Raw genomic sequence first — 23,311 nt, 5'->3', positions numbered from 1 at the left:
GAGAGAGAGAGAGAGGTTAATGTGTACTTTTAATGTGGAGCTCATCATAAGCAGGGTAAACTAATCAGTAAAACTATCTTGCCTTCTGATGTCAAGCTGCATAGAGGTTTGGGATTCCCTTCACGTAGAGTATTGGTCTACACCCCTGTAAAGGTGGTTGGGGGGGTGCTTTAAGGGGTTTCCCCCTCCACGACCCTCACATCAGTTTGATATTTCACCTTTTTTCCGCTGAGTCACGTAAACACTGCTGCCCCTTGAGCCAATGAGAGCTCGTTCAAGTCCCGGAAATAAAACAAATTTGCTGATTCACTTTTCACCCAGAGTGATGATTCTGTGAACCTTCTTGGTTCAGGTCATTCTCTGGAAACGCCATTTGTGTTCCCTTTATATTCCTGTCTTACTATTCATTACTACTCAGGACACTAAACCTGGCCACACAATTTGATAGATTTAACTCTCTTTAGGATGTAATGCAAAAGAAAGTTTAAAATATAACAGTTTTATTTAAAAAATGTTTCAATATAAGCTGATTTGTATGTTACCATTCATCACATTACAGTTTAATGGATTATGATGAAGAAGAAAAAAACAGACATTTTGGTTTTATTTATTTTTTTTGGTATTTTTTTTTTTATTTCTTAAATGCTTAATGCGTTTTCTGAAAATGCATATTTTGTCTTTATCCCTCACTTTCTGTTCAAGCCAGGTTTGTGACATTTCCCCTTTTAACAATAATGGTTTAATCACTCTGACATCGCAAGTGAGGGCATTGTAACTGAGTTTTTGGTCACACGGTTCAAACTGATTATGTTTTGCTTACAGTATGTCTTTACACTTACATTTGCCTTTTCAATATTTCAGCTCTGTTATGAGGGAAAAAAATCAGTGATTTGTTTTATACAATTTTTTTCCCTGGCAAAAAGTACAAAAATATTAACTTTTGATGACATTTTCTCAACTACACTGTTTGATTCATTAGTGAAAGCACCAAAATTGACATTTATATTTAAAAGATATTAATTTAAATTTGAATGGAAAAAAAATCTGCTCTGAGAGAGTAAATAATAATGTGGCCGCAAGCATATATATGACTGCGGGGAGAAAACGCTGGCCCCAACTCTGAATTAGGGAAAACCGGCCACTATTTTTACAGCAATTTTGGCCATGGTACATTGGGTTTGGGATGAACACGGCTGGGAAAATGATTTTTGAAAGAAGCAATAACCTGGCATCAACACATTATCAATGCACACATGACCCCATGACTGTAACGACAGCGCTCAAATTTACACAAGCTTTCAGACACAAACACACAATTTATATCTTTCAATATATATGAACAACTAATAATCATTTTCAATATTTCAATACAAAACAACAATTTATGTGACAGAATGTGATGCATTACCTGAAGCATGGAGACGGGGGTTGTGTGGTCAAGGGTCTTGGGCTGCCATTTAGAGTTTGAAGGTTCAATCCCAAGTGACACGGATTCAGAAAACAGAGCACTTCTGTCATCCTCTTGTATTATTCCTAATGTGCCCTCGAGCAAGGCAGGTTGCTCTTAGACAAGCGATCCTGCTCCTGGAGAGCCACCTTCCTGCAGAGTTTAGCTCCAACCCCAATTAAACACATCTGAACCATCTAATAAAGGTCTGCATGATTACCAGAAACTTTGAGGCAGGTTGCAGCAAAACTCTGCAGAAAGCTGGCCTTCATGAGCAGGATTGGACAGGTCTGTCCCCGCAAATTATGATGCTGCTGTCTTGCCTGAGAACTGAAAACTAAGAAAAAGACAATGCCAAATGAAAGGAAAGAGGTAAACATCACTCACTCCAACATACAATGAATTCTAATAATATAGTCAACTTATAATTTACCTAGTGTTCATTTAAAATAATATCTACATTGTTAAAGTCCATGGGGAGGAATACACACCTTTATACCAGGTGCATTAGAGCACATTTTCACTGGGGACATCAGGCAATGATTACAGTCCACTGACAACACATTTATGATGTCAGCATTCACGTGGCTAGAGACCTTTCAGGACTAAAAGAGTAATTAATGCTCAGTCCTGCAGTTATGAGACCTATTAAAGGATGGAATAGCTGCATCTCCAGAGAGGAGCATCACATGACCCGTGAGCAATAACTGAACCATGATTACTTAGCCAGTCAGAGAGGAAGGCTGCTTTATATAGTGTGTGTGTAAATGCTAAGCAGGATTTTGTCACTTTAGTTTAATACTATACCAAACATTTATGTGTTTACTACACATACACTCTTAAAAATAAAGGTGCTTCACGATGCCATAGAAGAACCTTTTTGTCTAAATGGTTCCATAAAGAACCTTTAACATCTGAAGAACTTTTCTGTTTCACAAAAGGTTCTTTGTGGCGAAAGAAGGTTCTTCAGATTACAAAAAGGTAAGAAAGAGATGGTTCTTTAAAGAACCTTTGACTGAACGGTTATTTGTGGACCCAAAAATGGTTCTTCTGTGGCATCGCTTGAAGAACCTTTTGAAGCACCTTTATTTTTAAGAGTGTACTACAATGTATGTGTATTTACTACAGTAAATTAAAATGATATAACAAATACCAGTTTGCAATATCAGGTCAAATAACTGGAAGCAAATGACACCAGAAGTCTCGCATATTCAAGTTACAAATAGCTGCATTCGCTGTTGTGTTAGACATAAGGTGGATAAAGTAGGAATGCGAATATTTATTTTTTTGACTCTAATGATTCAATTTGATTACAATTTCCACTGTAATGCATCATGAAATCTGAAATTTGGGTTGATTCGATTACACTTGATTATTTTGGTAGCCTAGGCTACAGGTATGGGCCCCCCTTAAGAACAATGTGGATTTGCTTTTAAACTGTAACATATTTAGATATACGTTTAGCAAGTGCAGGATGATGATGATGCATCAGCCAATGTGTTATTATAGGAAATAAATAGAAACATTTGATAATTTAGTTGTTATAGCACAAAATAGGGGGGGTAAGATGGCCCCTACTGCGGTAAATTGCCCCTGCCTGGGATTAGGTCAAATTATTCTATGACGTATAGATACAGGCTTATGATTTAAATATTTAATTGCCAATATCTTAAGATATGTAAACATGCCACTCGGGCCTTCTGTCCCAATCCTGGGAGATCATCTTACCCCAAAAGTCTAATTTAACTTTTTTCTTCAAAATAAAATCAACTTTTATTCCACAAATTTAAAAATTTATCAAAAAATCCATAATTAACAGACACAAAAACTTTCATGTCATATAGATCGCTATTTTCCAGTCATAACATTAAATCAATTACCTTAAAACTGTTTAGACTAAATCTCAAAATGTTGATATTCAGACGAAATGACAAAATGAAAAACGGTGTAACCATTCATCAAGAGTTGAGATGAGGTTTTCTGCCATCTATAGTTAAGAGAAAAAAATTAAGGTGGAGGGGCATCTTACCCCGTCTTACCGTAGTTATTTTCAACAATACGCTGACAACACAAATGTTGTAGAATCTTGCAAAATGCTGACATTCACAGACTCAAGATTTGAATGTTGATTAGGAAATGAATGCATGATATATTGGACAAATTATTAGAATGATTATAATCAAATTCTGTAATTAATTGATTTTTCTTTGTCAGGTATTTGTTTTTAACTGCTGTTATTTATAGTATTCTTGCTCTTGTAAGTATCTCTGCTCTTCACAATAACACCAGTGTGCCTTACACGAAAGAGTGTTTGTATGATATTATTCCCCAGCGTTCATGCTATACTGCACATATTACATTGTATAGCACACAGTGTGTACATGTAGGTGTGTCCCTCCTCCAGTCTCTGGCGTTTTATGATAAAACACACCAGCTTGACTGTTCTGTGATAACCATACACACAAACTATCACCCGCTGCTTTAAGGGCGTTCACCCAATTTTCATTTTGAAAATTACAGTGCAGTGTTGGAAACTCCTAACTGAATTTTCCTCATATTATCTTAGCCTTAATAAGCATGTATGCACCATTATTACATGTACTTTAACACTTTGGTATAATGAAATGTTGGTGTCAATGCCCTAGCTGTGTTTTGTCTTGTTATATTGACTCTGAGCCTTCCTGACATGAATTTAATCACCATACTTTATATTTTTGTTTAGTGCACAATATTTATAGTACACTACACACCTGACTCTTCTGAAATGCCACTGATTGCTGGTAATAAATACCATTCTGTTACTTGCAATTAGTTAAGAAATCTTCATTATTGATGGCTCCATATAAACAGTTTCACCTCCATTTTGTTAATGCATGAAGTGTAAACTGAGATAAAAGCAAATATCCTGAAAGAACACAGCACCAAAGAGAAACGCCCTCTACTGCTGGCAGAAATGCTTACAACCTGAAGGATTTCTACAAAAGAACTCACTGCTGCACTAAAACGTCTAATATGATTCATAATTCATGATAACTTATGAAATGTATTAGGTCTATAAATTTACTAGCCCAAAGCAGACGGACTTCACGAGAGTTAAATGTTAGGTAGGCATATGTGACAACATATCAAAAACAATCTGCAAATATTTTCAGAAACTATTTGATTGATTTTTTACATTACGTGGACCACAATGATCAATTATCTTTGAGCTAGTTAAATCAACAGTTTCAGTACTCTAAGAAAAACGTTTTTTTTCCCCCAAATTAAGTAATTTTACCAGTTACTTACCAATTACCCTACCAATATTTGTGTCTTTGTATCCACTAAAAGTCATTCTATAACTTTATCTTTGAAATCCTACTCAATAAATGTAAGTTTTAGGTATCAGAATAAGACTAGGTGTGCCTCATATCTCTTGAATAAACTGATTATTCTGTCAGGAAAACTGACCATTAAATAAAATGAAAAAAAAGTACTCTTCTCTTCACTTCATCTTCTTTATTATTCTATTTCAGAGTTCAGAGTTTTCTGGACTAAAGCTTCATACCATAACTTTTGAACTTTGAGCTATGGCAATCATTTACGTCCAAAAAAACTAGAGTGATAAAGGAGACGAGTGAAGAGCTTCAAAAACAATTAAACCATTTTCTGCAATAGAGCATTAAGATGCTCGTGTGGATCGGACAGATGAGATGGTAATGGGCATCAGAGGCCAAAGCATTAGAGGATGATGCACTCTTTACGGTTTCTGGTGATCTTTTCAGGCTTTCCATCTTTAGCCTTAACAATGGCCTCCATAATCTACAGATTAGACAAAGAAAAAGGATAATGAAAATTAAAATAAGTAAACAACACACAACACTACTAGGTACAATTTTAGACGGACTTGACTGGATTTGTTTTTCATTATATTAAAAATATTTTTTATATCTTAATCTTTTCTAAAGGCTTTGATTAAATGCTTGAATTTAGTCTGACAATGCAAACTTGTGCCAAACTCTAGATTTTCGGACAGTACTTTTGTTTAAAGGGATGTGTTGGAGTGAATAGTGAAGGAAAAGTAGTCAACAATGTCCATCGTATAAGAAACTGTTCAACGCTGTTTAAACAGCATCCCAGATTGCACCTCATGAGGTTATTGAGTGAATATGTCCAGAGTGCGCAGAGATGAAATCTACTATTCAATTGTGTCACATTTTTGGCACTAGTCTCATAATTCCATTTGTGTTGTGCTATTTCAAAACGTTGTTTTACAGAAACAAACTTACACTATATGTGACAAAGCATGATCCCACATTTATAAGTTTTTGTATATCAAGCAAAATTCAAAAGCGTTGGCTTTAAAAAGTATTCTTGATCCTAGGCTGCTGCATGCTATTTAACCCAAAAGGACACAAGTCTAAAACTAGGAAGCAATATACTTTACAAAGTATTTAGCCACACAATATACACAAACACGCAAAAAATGTAATATTCCCTGATGCTTACATCCTCTTCATAAGGCAAACCTCCTGTTTCTAATTTTGAGAAGACCAGATGTTCATTGATCTGTACTTCAAAACTTCCTACAGGAAAGAGGAAGGTGACACTGTCACTGTCAATCCCACAGGCGTTTATTTAGTTCGTGAGGAATTTATGTAAAGCATGCCATTTGTGGATTATTGTGTCTATATGAGGACAGTCAGATATGTACTCAACCTCTCCGGCCCACGAAACCTGACACCTCAGCATCAGGAACCTTGGCGCAGATGCCCCGCTTCAGCTCCTGGAAGCGCGGCTCGTAGCCTCATCTGCCGCTGGTGGGTCACAGAAGACTGGTTACTTCAGTTTGAAATGTGCTCAGTAATTTCTGCATACATAACCGGCTTTTTTTTCAGAAGCTGCCATGCAAAACAGCTTAAACTGGTTTTTCCATATCGCACGATAACAACACTAGCGATGTCGCATTCACGAACGGAATGTTCTTTTGGGCCCTTTTTTTCTTCATAGAATTGGTTAAACCGGTTCACAAACTAATTTACGTTCCGCGCGGTTCTTCAGTCAACAACTCCCTGACTCCTTGTATGATGTAAATACACTTTAACTATTTTATAACGTAAATTGAAATGATAACCGTTTTCTTGAATCATATCTGCGACAAACTTATACTTGGACACATGAAATACAACAAACACCATTATCAATAAAAGAAAAATGATAATATATATGACTACATACGAGTTTACTTGAAAAAATTAGAGCATGTAAATATGCGACGCTTTGATGTCAGGGACCACACGATGAGGTAAACAATCACTAGATCGGCGTTTGAACCGGCTCTTTGTCCAAACTGTTCAAAAGAACCGATTCGCAGTAAATATTCGTAATCGCCAGACTCGTTCCGAGTATGCCGCCTAAATACACTTCATTTATGGGCATCACAGCTCTTCGAAGTGCGTGTTTGATGAACAAATATGTCATATGCAGCGCCCTAGGTTTTTTGAAACATTGCCGAAACATTTAAAAACATCACTTAATTTTTTAAAGAATTTATAATGAGGAATAACAGTAATTTAAAGACAGCTAGATGCACTTGAATACTTAGTAATGAAACTTACCAGTATTCGAGTTTTATCTTCACCACCATGATTCTCGTCTTTAGATTCTGACCTGTGAAGGTTAATGGTTACCTGGTTGTTCGAGGAGACAGAAAACAACACATCCACCGAGACAGCTGCTGCTCACCTCCATCTGTATGACAGGCCTACAGAGTTTTAAAGGCCAGTAGCTGCTCATCACTGTCAATGATCCTCTTTAACAGTTCACTGTTGTATCAAAATAACCTAAATGTCAACAGCTGCATAAAATAATTATTTTTAGGGTACACTTGCCCTCTTCAGCAATAGTCAATTCACCTTTATTTATATAACTATAGATCGTGTCAAAGCAGCTTTACAGTAAATAGGAAAATAGTGTCAATAATGCAAATAGCAAACACTTATTTTTCAGTTAAAGGCAGTTCATCATTGAAATAAGAGATGTCATCATCCAGCTCAGTTCTTCAGTTCAAATATATCTGTGCAATTAAGTCGACGACATCGCTGGAAATTAATACTGGGGGAAAAAAATGATCGCAAACCTCACTAAGCTAGTTTGACAGGCCAGCATTCTGATGGTTGGCAGCTAAAATGTCAGGCCAAAATACAGTAAACCATTTAAGGTTTAAGCTGTTTTCAGCAGTATGTAGCACTGCATGTAAAAAAAGTGTTACAAGGTTTACATACATATATAATATATTTTAATATGTATTTTAAAATACAAATATTGTTTTAAATTAGGACAAGCTGACAAAAAAGCTTACTGTAACATAACACACTGAACATAGGCCTATAATCAAACCAGAATTCACAGAAATTGAACAGTCCATGTATTTTATTTAATGTCAACAAATTAAAGAATCAGTTGGACCAAGTTAAGCAGCTAAACATCACTGTCCTCACAACCTCATGAAGAAACTTCCAGCCCACTGCACTCTATTGAATTAGGTTTGATCTACCGCCTTAATTAAAAAGACAGAAAAAGACTACTAATTGCTGTATGTAATTTCCTATTTCCTTAACATTACTTCTACTGTCAAATCAAACATTTGTTATATGACACACATACCAAAGCCAGTGTGCCTCTGAGAGAAACAGTTTTTGTGTAACAGTGTTCAGTTTGACTACACACAAACAGAATACAGATGAAGGCAGAACACATGCAAACTAATTGCTGTATGTAATTTCCTATTTCCTTAACATTACTTCTACTGTCAAATCAAACATTTGTTATATGACACACATACCAAAGCCAGTGTGCCTGGCATAATGTTATGTAAAAAGCAGATTTAAACACAATTGGAGGACAAAACCAGATGATAGTTCATTATTTTATTAACCATATATATGAGTGATGTTTCATAAACAGGATCATCAGTAGTTTCTAAAAAAACAACAACATGCGGCAGTGTCTGCAAGTCATATAAATGCCCTTAAATCAGCTATTTGGTTTGATTTAATGATGAAAAAATGTATAATACTACAACACTAATAATAATTTAAACTACTGCGCAAAATGCTTGCAAGAGGCAAAACACCTGAGCTTTGACACCAAGCGAAGTTGGTCTAGAATGTGTTCTACAGTACTTCAAACAAGCATTTCAAGTACTCAAATACAACAATATTAAATTCATTTATTTGAGATCTCTTCATGCTGATATGGGGTGGTGGACATGAAGGGACACTTGCAAAATGACAATTTATCTACTCAGACACACCCAAAAATAATGACCCAAGCTTTAGGCATTCCCTTCTTACAGCAAACGTTTTAGTACATTAGTATATTCTCTTCAAATCCCCCAAAACAAATAATCAGCAGACGAAAAGTGACCCAATTAGGCAATGTGGCTTCAACAAAAAAAAAAGACCTTAACCCTTCCATTGGCCTCCTCCTTAGCATCCCCGCATCTTGCTCCTCCTGCTTAAAGGATGCGTGGACTGCAGGCCTCATACCGTAACTGCTCACTTTAGAGTTACGATAATCATTTACGTCCAGCAACCAGACCGGAGGAGTGAAGAGGAGGGGACGTTTAAGGATCCTACATCAATACACTCTTTCTCTAGATCTTTAAGTTATGTAAACAGAACCGTTCAAAATCTTGACCTTTTAGACATTTTTAAAGCCAAAAGTGAAGGGTCAAGTGGTGAAACTTTAGAGGATGACACAAGGAGGCCGGCTCTTGGTGATCTTCTCCACCGGCTGGCCATCATAAGCTCTTTGGATAGCATCCATAATCTTGTGGATGGGATAAAAGAGAGATGCACACATACACGTGAAAAATCATCAACTTTTTATAGGTGAAAATGTTATACAGCGTGAGATGTTTACTCACATCATCCTCATAAGGGAAGCCACTGGTTTCCAGCTTTGAGAAAATCAGTTGTCCGTTGATCTCGATCTCAAAGCTCCCTGGAAAAGAGAGTCGGAAGAGCTGATGATGTTTGCTCACATTCATATTTTTGCATAAGATGTAAATCACTGCATGGCTATAAATGTGCAAGGTACCTTGGCGGCCGACGAAGCCACTCACGTCCGCATCAGTGAACTCAGCAGTGACGACCTGCTTGAGCTCCTGAAAGCGGGGCTCGTACCCTCATCCGCCGCTGCAACATAACAGTGAACGTAAGCTCACAGTACTTATGCCATCTAACAAACGTTTGGATCCAGGCAAACAGACAATGGGTGGTAACTAGTGTATGAGTTTATGTCTGACAATAAACCTGAAGACTAGAACTATGGAAGCTCGTTTCTGCCACAGAATTAAAAAAAAAAAGTAATTACGTAATTTTATCTCACAATTTGGTCTTTGTTTCTTGCATTTCTGAGGAAAACTAAGAAATTCAGAAAAAGTCAGTTGCAGTTCTGACTTTTTCCTCTGAATTTTAGGTTTACATTTCACATTACTGTTTTTTTTTTACTCCACTATAGAATAAACAATAAATAAGGAAATTACGACTTTTTTTCCCCTTCGTTTATATCACCAAATTCTGAATTTAGATCCTGCAATTTTAGACTTTCTCAGAACTGAGAGGGGGAAAAAAAAGTCGGTTACCTTTTTTATTCTAAGATAGAAAGGGGCTTCCATATAGAACACTGTAATCTTTATGAGAGTAAAAACTCCATACTAAAAGACTCTGAATACCATAACTATCACTGTGTTCATTACTGGAGTCAGTAATCTAGCTCATACCATTGCACATAACTTTCCTCACAGTTCAGTTGCTGTGTGCATCATATCTCTTTGCAATAAGCCCTAAACATATAAAAGACAAAGAACTTATTTTTTTATTTTTTACATTCAAAATGTATTTATTTTTTTTTAAATATATGGCATTTCTAATCTGTTAAACGTTAAAGAAGCTAATGTTTGTCAAAATTAATAAGTTGTTTAGAATGTTACTATAAAGTAAATCTAGTATTTTAAGGGGTTCCTGGGTTGCTTGAGAGTTTGGATGGGGGTCTTTTACTCTGTATAAATTGAAAATCCCTTTCCTGAGATTTAGGAGTTAGTCTTCCCGCTAAAATCCCATAGTAAGTTAGATGGATCATCTTAAATCTCGGAGGTAACGTACCAGCTCCGTTATTTAAACCACTTTCAAACCCGTTTAAGAGAAACGCCGAGAATTTTGGAGAACAGCACGTGTTAAAACATGATGTATGATAAACTAGTACATGACATTTATTCATGAATACATAAAGGAAACGAGATAATGAAGAGGGTTATGTTAATAACAAAGACAGCAGGCAATCTGCATGAGCTGTTTAATCTAACGTTACCACATTCGTGAAGACATTTTACCCGAATAGAGGAAAACGTTTGTAAATCACATACTATTTTAAATAATTTACAGATTTACCTATTGTAAAATCACTCACCAGTATTCAACTTTTATTTGCACACCCATATCTGCCCAGCTGCGTCACTGCGTGCTTTACGCTATTGTGCTTCCGCGTCTCTGACTGATTTTATATCAAACTAAACCTCTAGCGCCCTCTATCAGCTGGAAGAGGCATTTTTAAGACAAAAGGGCAGCTCAACAGCCTCAGAAACTTTTCGTTGAAAAGCCACACGATGGCAGCAGCTATTAACCCATTTCATCCCAAATTCTTCAGTGAGTGAGCCCATGTATTTTACCACTTGGATATAAAAATGACATATAACATATTAAACAGTTTAAAAAAGTAACTTAAATTGTTTTATTCCTGGTTTCTCTACTATTAATTAGGGTTTACCCTTAAAATAAAGGAACTTCTAAAATAAAGAACCTTTAACCTCTGAAGAACTTTTCTGTTTCACAAAAGGTTCTTTGTTGGCGAATGAAGGTTCTTCAGATTATAAAAAGGTAAGAAAGAGACGGTTCTTTAAAGAACCTTTGACTGAATGGTTCTTTGTGGAACCAAAAATGGTTATTCTATGGCATCACTGATGTCAAGAACCTTTTAAGCACCTTTATTTTTAAGAGTGTAGTTGCATGTAATTATGCATAATTTACTGTTATAACTAAGTACATAACGTGTAACAAAGACACTGTAAAATTAAGTGCTACCCGATTTTATAATGTTGATCAATCAGTTACTTACAATTAATTATTATTTACTGGTGAGATTAAACGAGTTAACTAACTTTATTAGTGATATTTACGTTACAGCAATTTTTAAACGTCTGTAAGTCTATAACTGTCAGATTGCTAGATTTATTATTGTAGAATACTTGTCTCATTCATTGAATTCAGACAAGACAGCTCATCTTAAAATTGAAACACACTCTAGACAGCATACTCATTTAAGCAACGGCCCTGCTTATAACACATAAAAAAATGATGTAGGACATCCAAAACGTCTTTGATGGGGCAAAGACATCAAGAGAATGCACGAGATCTCAAACATGCATCAATCATTTGCTCCATCACTGCCTGTGTAAAGAGAAAGAAAGAAAGAAAAATGAGGCTAAAGCTTTTGTTAAATTGGGCTCGATTGTTGTTAAGATTGAACACGGCTCGCTTCTACCGATGACTCACTCCTGAAGTCATTTTCACAGAATAGTGCACTGATTTGCTGTGTCATTTGTCATTAAGGGCCAGGTGGGTTTCAAATGAGGCACGGTGATTTGGAGCCGCATTACACCATTATGGGCTCATTATGATGATGCCATACAGGACTCACGACTGACACCACGCCGCAATGGTTTTGACAGGCCAAGTGAAAAGTTTGAGAGGGAGAGAAGAGGCACACATGTGTCATATTTTGAGCTTTATTTTTTTTTCTAGCTTCCAATGTTTCTCCTGCATTTGATTAAAAAAATGACATATAATGGCCAGGTATGTCCAAATAACAAGAGATGATATTGCAAATATATGAGAAATAAAGATGGAAGAACAAAATTTACACTCTCAGAAAAGAAGGGCAAAAATGAGGGTACAACAGCTTATCACTGGGCCATTACCGTTAAAGGGACATCTTTGTATCCTATTTACTCATAAAAGGGTCATAGTAGTATGATAAGCAGACATATTTGTACGGCAAAGAAAGGGTTCCCAAACCTTTTTGTCAGCTGAACCCCTTAGATGTAAAATATTACATTTCAATTATTTACCATCACATTCGTATGTTCATAGTCATCTGATGTTGGTCACATGACATGCAAATAGATAAAATATTGAATCTTTTTTTAGTTTGTTTATTTTGATTGTTTTAATTTGAAAATTATGTAGAACTGCATTTATTATATTACTGTTTAGACTCTGAAAATAAAGATATAAACATATTTCGGGTATAAATTACAATTATTATTATAAACATATTTCGGGTGTAAATTACAATTGTCCATAAAATAAAAATGAATCTTTGATAATTACAGGTCTAATAATTACATTTAAATTAATCACAAATTCATAAATTCTTCACTTTCTTTACTTTTTTTTTTTCATACATACAGAGATCAGGACATACATAATTTCTCAGAAAGAAAGAAAAGAAATAAATAAATGAAAACACATACATACACCTTAATGTTACTATGGAAAGTATGTATATACAGAATATGTATGCCCTCAATCTTGAAAACAAATTTCTCAAATGTTACATAGGCATTATATTTTCTTCCTCTTAACAACAACTAATACAAAAGAACATGGGGAGCTATTGCTTACAACTCATACAAAAAGATACCTTAACAGTTACAATTCAAGAAAAATCTGGGCGTACCGGTTTAATATAATCTATCCATTTATTCCAAATTAGAAAAAAAAATCTTCTTTACTTTCAAATGTTCATCTTTTATTTTGGCAGAATACTGTGAATTACTATAAACGTCTGTCTATAGAAATGTTGAAAGCTGTGAATGCGTAAATAAAGTGAACCTAGCAGCCTTTGATTTAATAATCCCACTGGGTTATATTGCAATTTTAGTTTGATTAATTGCCCAGCCACATTCATTTTAAATTTACATTCCATTTAATTATGAGCTTTTCATAAATTCTGGAACCCCACGAAGTTCCTTTACCCCCCCCCATTTGAGAAACATTGCTCTAAGGTAGTAATATCTGCATCTTTTAAGGGGAAATAAGGTACAGAGTAGTGCCTTTAAGGGTACTGCCACAGTGATTAACTGTTTAATTTCTGCACATATTTTTTTCAGTCACAAATTCAGAAATTAAAATTGCCATTACAAGATAAACACTTGCATAACAATATACCATGATTAGTGTTAAGGAGACACCAAGAACAGATAATATCTCCTATATTCTTAATTTATTTCACATTGTAAAATCAGTTTTGCATCTCTAGTGGCTCATTACTCGATTTCTCTCAGCTTGAGGCCCCTGAAGTCAGATTCTCTATAGGCCCGGGCCATAATCTTTCCCTGCATGAATGTGTGAAGACTTATAAAGGTGCATGAGATGGGAGATGGACAATCAGTCCTCAACTCCCAGCAGCTTCCCTTCTCTCCTCTCTTCTCTCACATTCATTCACACTAGCCCTCACGGCTCATCACAGCAGATATTCTCTCACTCTCTTTCAATCTCTCCATCCAGCAGAGAAGACGGGAAGATGATTCCAGCCCGCATCTATCTCCATTAGTGTAATGGCGTAAAGCAGCTTAGACAGCTACACCCCTCTGCAGCCTACCCTTCCGTCAGGATCACATTTCTCTCACCACTGTTTTTCCAGGTGGAGCGAGAGAAGGAGGGAGAGAAGGAGGGAGAGAAGGAGGGATGATTTAGACCCTGGCGAAAAAGAGCCATCCATCCTCAGCTTCCTGTCTGTGTGCCACAACCCACAGGGGAGGCCCGTCTCAAAGGCCAGCTTCACTTGGAACTACTGAATTAGCGTGTTTGCGTCTCCTGTCCTATTTATGTACCTCTAAACCTGCCGCTTTGGCCTCTAGAGGGGCTTCACAAATGTAGACCCTTACTTTTCCCACCATCAGGAACCCTCTCTGCACATAAGCCACCTGCAGCCTGCATTTTCCCAGCATGCTTTCCAACACCCATATATCTCACCCCGCTAAACCTATCTAAAACTATGGGACCTGTTTTAGCATGTCTGGTTCTCAGGGGTCCCCCTTCCTGATCCCCAACAGGACAACCCTTGGGAACCAGAACAGGACGTGACAGGTCAAAGTCAGGCTGTCAGGGCAAAGGTCAGGAAGCAATTATGGGTGGTTAGAGGTGGTGGGATGGCAGAGACTAGACCGGCTTTGAGTTTTTGAGTGACACGGCATGAAGGCTGGATCACTGTTAAGGCGCTCCGTAATCCCGTCAGCAGTGTTTCAATTAAGCCTCAGCACTTTGAGCTCCAGTCTGTGATTTATAAAATCAGTGAGTTTGTTCAATTACATGTTACATTGGTGATTCAGAAGGGCAAATGTCAAATTTGAATAATGCTAGTTTAATTTTAGTGTTCCCATGTGAATTGAATGCCAACAGTTTTAGAGAAGCACTGTTTTTTCTCTCATTTTGATCTGATAATTGTGCTCTTTATTTATTGTAGAAATGGAAAAACCCCCTCCAGGGGGAAATGTTAATGTCCTTCTCATTACAATATGTCCTGTTTTCTTAATTCATATGACAATGATTATGAAATAGTTCAGATTAAATAAAAACAGGCCAGCATGTGTGCATTTAAAATGACAGGGCAGCATGAAAACTCAGTTCTGTGAGTTCAGTGACTAACTGTAACCAGGCATCATACGGGAATAATGTGGAAAACTCTTTGAACTAAGTTAACTGACTTTTTAATCATGTCCATTAATAGAGACAAAGTATTTAGAAGAATCAATGTATTAGTGCCACACGCTTTTTAAAGCTGAAGCCTGCCATCTTGCAGCACAAAATAACAAAAATACTAGTTTTAATCATTCCTCTGTCTTCTATTTTTTGGACACACATGTACTCACACCATTGGCTGAGCCAGCATTGTTATGTCTGGTTCAATCAGGTTGCTCAAACAAACAGCTTTCACTGGATGCTTTGTTTACAACATAATCCTCCTTATTCTGTGGCTGTGTTGAGATCATGCTCTTTATTGATGGCTGTTGTATACCTGAAGCACAGGGAAGTCAGCAAATTTAATTTCCTTCAGTACAGTATAAGAGTAATATATACTCTACGTGTCAAATGTTTGGTCAGGAAGATTTTTAATGTTTTTGAAAGAAGTATCTTATGTTCACCAGGGGCAAGACTGCATTTATTTTTTTGTAATTTAAAATTTATTCCTGTGATGGTAAAGCTGAATTTTCAGCATCATTACTCCAGTCTTCAGTGTCACATGATCCTTCAGAAATCATTCTAATATGCTGATTTGGTGCTCTAGAAACAGTTGTGCTGCTTAATATTTTTTGTGGAAACAGTGATACATTTTTTCCCCCAGGATTCTTTGATTAATAAAAATTTCAAAATTTCAGCATTTATTTAAAAAATAGATTTTCTTTTGTAACAATGTAAAAGCCTTTTTTCAAATCTTTGACTCCAAACTTTTCAATGGTTGTGTGCATATACACCTCATACCTTTCTTCACTTTTAAACTAAAAGACTGGCAATATGTGGTATAGCATACAAACATACTTTTACTATTTTTGCAGTATATACTATGTATTACTATGTATTAAGCTAAGTCACAGCCTTAACGTTTACCATCTCTGTCTTGACCACACTGCCTAAAGTTAAGACATTCTTACATAAAATCAATCTAAAAATTATAAATTTAACCTTAAATTTAATTTAGCCATGTTATAAGGTCATGTGACAACAATGTAGCATAGTACTGTTGGAAACATGTAAGGTGCATCCCAATTTGCATAATTACGCACTATTCTTTTGTAGTATAGAGTAGCTGTGTTCACAAAAAGAAAAAGTGCACTTTAAATACCCGGATGATGCACTTAAATAACCAAAAAAAACTAATGTAAGGGAGAGGGAGAGGCTTCCAGACTCTAATGCTGAATGACAAAATAACTTCATTTAATTCATACACTACATAATTGACTATTTGCAACGAGCTTGACTGACAAGCGATCTGACCAATCATAACGCAGAATCCACCATTTTGTCTGACAAACAAATCAGACAGGAGAGTATAGATTAACTACGGTGGACTTAAACTTGAAAAATGGTGTGTATTGACGTCTTTCCGCAGTAGAAATAAAATACCTTCTGATGTTCATTCATGTTTATTTTGTGCTTTAAGTAAATATGAAAAGACGATCGGTTCACATGGCGCTTGAACTGAGGCGCTACAGCGATCTGTCACGACACATTAAAGAGCCACAAAACAGTATTTATTGATTGAATTTCTTAAGAAATAACAAAATATGAAAGCAGAGACTTTGTTTCATACCAGAATAACTGTCTTTTCTTTCAGCATGTTGTCAGTTTCCTCTTTGCTCTTGTATTTTTCACTGAGTGAGAACATGATGTGTAGTGTGAGAGCGGCATGGCTTGGCGGACATAGCAACAGTAACTAAGGAGGGTGGGTTTTTGTGAAGGGTCAATTGAGTGCATAGTGTATAAGTGCATAGTGTGTAATGCGCCATTTGGGATGCATTGCATTTGAAACATGCATAGTGCCTACTGTTTTGAATACTATATATTATTTACAAATATAGTATTTAATTCAGTTCAGAATGTATCTGTGGCATGCACTTCTGTTCTTCCAGTTTGTATTTCCTTTTTCTTTTTCTATCATATCTAATCATATATTATCATAAATAGGTTTTAATATAAATCTGAGCATTTCAAATACATTTTCTGATATAAAAGTACCTTTCTGTAGGATCTGCGGCTTGTTTCTGCAGCTCTGTATAGGAGGGTAAACTTGAAGGAATTAGAAAGAAAACCAAAGACACATTTTCTATGTAATCTGGATAAATCTGGCAGTTCAGACATCAGACAGGAGGCCTGAACACACACTCTCACACACACATACAGAGGATTTCCAGAGCATTTGCATCCACTAGACTAGAGCATGATGGCTGAGTGGAATTGGTGCTCCCTAAAGGTTACATCAGCTCTGATGAGCATCAGTTAAGCGGACAGCACTTTCAGACAACCAACTCTTCACTTGGAAACTTCTGAAACATCCACAGATTGTAATCTATTGATCTCATGGCTCACTACAGTATGTCTTATCCAGTTCATTTGCCTGGAAGTCAGATAAAACACAAAAACATGATTGATGCAGCTTGTAAGGTGCTTATATAAGCATTGAGACAGCAACTAGCATTGTTTGACTGTAGGGCTGTGCAATATATCGAAATTATCGAAATATCGCAAATGTACATATCGCAATATGCATATTGCTACAGCTTGCAATATTTGGGGCCATGAACAAAAGACAAAGAGAAAATCACTCACTGCTCTTACCTAAATAACTTTTGTAGCTTAAATAAGAATCAGTTCATATTGAATTCAAAGAGTAAATACTACGCAGTGTTTTATTTTTCCTTTTTATTATTCAGTTCCTAAACTCATGTTAAAATGATTACACTAATGTTAAAATGAAATTTTTATGTAATGCTTGAGTAAAACACTACCGTTCACTTTCAGAAGTTGTTGTAGGGGTGCTTTCTTATTAGAATCAGAATCCGAATGAGCTTTATTCACCACTTAAGAGTGCGCAAACACAAGGAATTTGTTGTGGTTTTACAGGAGCTCTTGATACATGCATACATACAAATAACCATATATATATATATGACACAAGATAGTTATAGAAGTTCACAGAACTGACTCAGCAACAGCTGAGTAAAACTGTTTCATCTGAGCATGTGGCACTTTAAGCATTATCGGTATCGCATATCGAATATCGCATTATTTAATGAGTTATCGCATATCGCATTTTTCTTCAATATCGCACAGCCCTAGTATTAAGCAATTTAATGCTTCATGAATATGTGCATTAAAAGAAGTTGAATTGAACTAATTGGCCTGTTGATATTTAGACAGTCCATTAACATAGACATTTGTTTGACTAATGGTTTGATTACAGACACAAACTCTCCAGAGAATGTCTTTCTGGAGTAATTAATCTAGAAGAGGCAGTTCTATCATAGCATCTGATACCTTCTTCAAAGATACACTCTTTGTTAGAATGCAAAGAGAAGGATGCATGGACAAGGAAGAATAGAGCGATGAGATCGGGTGTTATTGGGGGAAGGTAGGAAGGAAGGAAGGAAGAGGAAAGGGAAAGAAGAGTGTCAGATGAACTCTGATAGATATTTGATATGTTACGCCTGCGACCACCACTTTAGCCTTGATACCGTGTGCTATCTGTGGCCTCCGACTGACCTCAACATCAGTATCTTCAAAACCTGAGAGAAATAAGTAGCCTCCCCTTCTCTTTGACTTCCTCAATGAGAAATCAGAAAAAAGGTCTCAAACCTCAAAATGAACCTGCTGTGAATGTCTGTGGGTGAGCACGTCATCGCCATTCAAAATCAAAGCGCACTTTTTCATTTTATAATGCCGTCTTATTGCTCTTCTTCCTAGTAGGAGCATTTTAAAAATGCTTTCCCAATGAATCCTGGACTCCTGCTCAAAATGATAAATTATTATAACGACAGCTACAAAAAAAACCAACAATAAGCCAGTCGGGCTCTAATAATACTGTATATATATATATATATATATATATATACAGTATATACAAAGTATATAACTATATATAGTTTATATTTAATTATTACATAGTTTATATTTAATGATTTATTAATTAGTTTTTTTATTAATTTATTATTAATATTAATATCTGTTAATTAATAATATATTAATTAAATTATTATTATTATTATCATTATTAAAATCATTACTAAATAAAATGACTTTGTGTGTGTATGAACATGTAACTCATTAAAAGTAAGTGATATTTAAGTAACATGTAAACTGATATTCTAACAGTAAAATATGCAGTCCTTATATATATATATATAGCCCTAAAACTCATCATATTGTTTTACAGTTTTGTTGTGTCCGAACCGCACCAAGAATAAAAAGCAACATTGTAATAATTTTAGTCCCTGTTTCGGAAAAAAAGCAATCGATCTACAGGTGTGAAAGCACCCTAAAATAAAGAAAAAAAGAGTCAAATTGTATTTTTTCCCCATTAGTTAAAATAATTCACAAATAATTGTACTTTCCCCAAAAAAATTGCATTGAGCATTCAAAAATATGTACATACACAGTGAAAGCTTGATAATTTCATTTTTCAAATTTTTTTAATATATTTAATAATTCTTTATTTTTTAATATGTTCATTTCTATTAACTTCATTTGTTACTATTATTATTATTAAATATTACTTTGTAACACAAATGGCGCTGTCTGCTTAGATGGAGCCCTGAAACTCATTATATTGCACACGGTTTTATTGTGTCATGCTATGGAATAATCTGCTGTAGTCATGTGACTGATTGTGTGTGGTGTCTAATGGTGTGTGTAACTTTTGGCAGAAAGGATACGTGCTCTGTTCCACCAGCAGGGGGTACGGAGACCACAGGCATGAACACATACACAAGCTGAGACCACACACTCACTCACATGCACAGACAAACAAACACACATGCACATGGCCTAAGACACATAATGAAAGAAAAGCCCACAAAGAAAAGTCAAAGTCACTTCTTTACAATAAAGAAATAAAGAAATAAAATGAAACAATAGAAAAAGAGGTTCCCAAATAAATCTGAAGTGGAAATAAATAATGAAAGAAGGGAAAATTATATTAAAGAATGATATACAGCACATATTAGCTGTTCAAACATGATGAGCATGACCTTTGACCCTCACAACTTCTCACCTCATCTCCCACTACGCCTTACACCTGACCTTTCACCTTTCATATTACGTGTGTCAAAGGGGTCATGAGGTTTATTTAGATACATTTCCATTTGACACTCACACATAAACACACAGTAGTCCATTAGTTTGCTTTAGAAATTGATTTGATCTTGATAATATTTTCACTGATAGATTGCTGGACCACGATGCCATTCAAGTTTTTTTTTTTTCTCTGCGTGTATGTGTGTGAGATTCAAACATCTGACCTTTTCCTTTGCAAAACACAGTCAGATACACACACCTTCCACAGATGGTAAATAAAATCCCATCTTGTATATTATCTTGACATATTTGCGTTATAGGTTCACTGTGCTGATTCTCTGTAAGACTAATCATAAATAATGCAGCCGAAAAGTTTATGCTCCATTGTAAAGGGGTGAGCGTGTTTGATGTTGCATCTCAATATATGTCTGGCTGCAATTGAAACTGATGACCTGGAGGGACTGCAAGAATATATCTTAGTAAAAGACATTCTTCAGTGCTCATATGGGAGTGTGTGTGTGTGTGTATGTGTGTGTGTGTGTAAATGTGTGTATTCTCCTTATGGCTCAAATTGGGAGTAAATGGTCTGGAACACGATAGAAATGACCGATTCGAAGAATTACCAGGCTACATGTCATGCGTGAACTTTCAGTCATGGAATAAGTTATCATGAGCTTTGTAATAAAACCTTTATCCAGTCATCAAACAGAGGTCGAATAATTAGTCATACACAATAGAAAAGAAGTTTAGCATAATGGATTGTAGCAATATGCTGAACTGATTTAACCCCTGAAGAGGAAGTATAATTGTTTGCACGATTTAGACTCAAAAGCTTTGATGTCTGTTTCTGATATTTATGACTGTTATCTTTTCCTACTGAGAATCTCAACTGGTTTAGATTCAGGACTCAGGTTTTTACTGGCTATCAAGAGACAAGCCAACACAATAATAAATGTGACCATATTTAGTGTGGTAGCGTCTACATAAAGAGATAATAGCGGACCATTTGTTGTATAAAACATTTTTTTTTCAGCATGTTTTTTTGCATGGACAACTTTACATTACATGGAAATTGAGAACTAATAAAAAATACACTGAAAAAAAAAACGTGTAAAAAATCTTTTCAGTAATTTGCAGTAATTAATGACAGTTAATTACAAAGAAACAGCGACATTTTATTAAATGTAAAATTTTGACGTAGAAAGACGAAATGAAATAGTACTCCAAAAACTTTGAAAAAGCATTTTTTACTTTGTATTTTCACAACAAAACATATTATTATGAATATTCACTAACTATTTGGTTATTAACCATCAAATTCTTGCACTGATGGACACAGGAATGGAGGAGCAGCTTTATTTTATTTGTTAACATTTTGTGTTTCATGTCATTTCAAGCTCATTTCAATTCAGACATGATGAATAGTGATGGTGTCTCAGTGGCTGAGTTGTTTGCTTTGTAATTAATTCATTTTCACCATTTTGAAGCAGTCAGGAAAGTCTGAGAGCCCGTTATGAATATCATAAATGGGTGTTATGCTGCTCACAGCACGATCAGCCAATCAGAGCGATGCCATTTTTTGCCTATACCCTCCTCACACCATGTTTTAGGATGAGAATACAATGGATCTGACCTGAGGTGGCCAGATATGTGGCTTCATCAGCACAAATAAGAGCAAACCACACTGACAGCTAAAAATACCACTGCTGCACTGATTTTCATTATTAAACCATCTGTGTAAACCACTTTATTTTGCATGGCAAAGCAAAAGAGACAACATTTCATCAGACTGCATGTAATCAATTGCAGTGACTGGATGAACGTGTGCTTGTGTGTGTGTATGTGAGAGAGAAAGCTCAACGCGAGATTTAGAGAGGGGAAAGTTATAAAGACATAGAAGCATAGAAAAAGCAATGATGAGACTTTGATGGGTTCATCGACTCCACTCAGAAACACACACACACGTAGTTTGTGAAAGAAGGAATATTCATCAAGTTTAATTCCTTTTCAGTAACCAATCACAGGTGATGTTCTCTCTCATGTGGTGGATATAAACGCTTGCATGCACATTTTTCTTTCTAAAAAAACTAAAAGCAACACTCCTCTTGCTCACATATGTGAGTATATGTGAACCTGGAGCACAAAACCAGTCATAAGTAGCACAGGTATTTGTAGCAATAGCCAAAAATACATTATATGGGTCAAAATGATTGATTTTTCTTTTATGCCAAAAATCATTAGGATGTTAAGTAAAGATCATGTTCCATGAAGATATTTTATACATTTCCTACTGTAAATATATCAAAATTAAATGTTTGATTAGTAATATGCATTTCTAATAACTTCATTTGGACAACTTTAAAGGTGATTTTCTCAATATTTAGATTTTTTTGCACCCTCAGATTCCAGATTTTCAAATAGATGTATCTCGGCCAAATATTGTCCTATCCTAACAAAGCATACATCAATTTATTTATTCAGCTTTCAAATGATGTATAAAACTCAATTTCAAAAAATTGACCCTTATGACTGGTTTTGTGGTCCAGAGTCACATATTTACATGCACAGATATAATCGAGCTAAAGAGTGTTTTTGCATATTCAAATATGATCCTTCACATTGTGCTGCTTGTTGAAGGACCTTTTTTGCATTTCAAGGGTTCTCAGATACAGAAGTCATGATAGATAAATATCTAGTCATATATATAAAAACGGGGGAAAAATATCGAAAGATTGATTTCATTGGTCAAAAGACAGATGCTAAATTGTCCATCACTTCCATATGTCAAGGCAATAAAAGACAAAGTTTAGTCTTATAAATGTAAGTTTGGTTACACTTTACTTGAAGGGGTGTGCATAAGACTGACATGACACCTTCATAATCATGACATGACACCTACATAATCATATGAAGGTTTTTTATGCATGTTTATGACAACTGTCATTAAGTGTCATTCACTCAGTTATGTAAT

The 23,311-nt window shown here is 35.6% G+C and overlaps 1 protein-coding gene and 1 pseudogene across 1 annotated transcript; both read right to left on the bottom strand.

Annotated features, from left to right (window-relative positions):
• Positions 1–4,958: 4,958 nt before the first annotated feature.
• On the bottom strand, positions 4,959–22,296 carry LOC107660580 (migration and invasion enhancer 1-like; annotated as a pseudogene).
• LOC107660571 (migration and invasion enhancer 1-like) lies at positions 8,341–10,995 on the bottom strand. The gene is made up of 4 exons (XM_016449897.1): positions 10,901–10,995; positions 9,530–9,627; positions 9,357–9,433; positions 8,341–9,259 (listed from the first exon to the last, which is right to left on the bottom strand). The coding sequence occupies exons 1-4, from the start codon at positions 10,927–10,929 to the stop codon at positions 9,176–9,178; spliced, it is 288 nt and encodes a 95-aa protein (XP_016305383.1). The 5' UTR covers positions 10,930–10,995; the 3' UTR covers positions 8,341–9,175.
• Positions 22,297–23,311: the final 1,015 nt, after the last annotated feature.

This window comes from Sinocyclocheilus anshuiensis, unplaced genomic scaffold, assembly GCF_001515605.1.
Source record: "Sinocyclocheilus anshuiensis isolate Anshui unplaced genomic scaffold, SAMN03320099.WGS_v1.1 scaffold2630, whole genome shotgun sequence".
Taxonomy (NCBI): domain Eukaryota; kingdom Metazoa; phylum Chordata; class Actinopteri; order Cypriniformes; family Cyprinidae; genus Sinocyclocheilus; species Sinocyclocheilus anshuiensis.
This window is presented reverse-complemented; position numbering and strand designations above follow the sequence as displayed.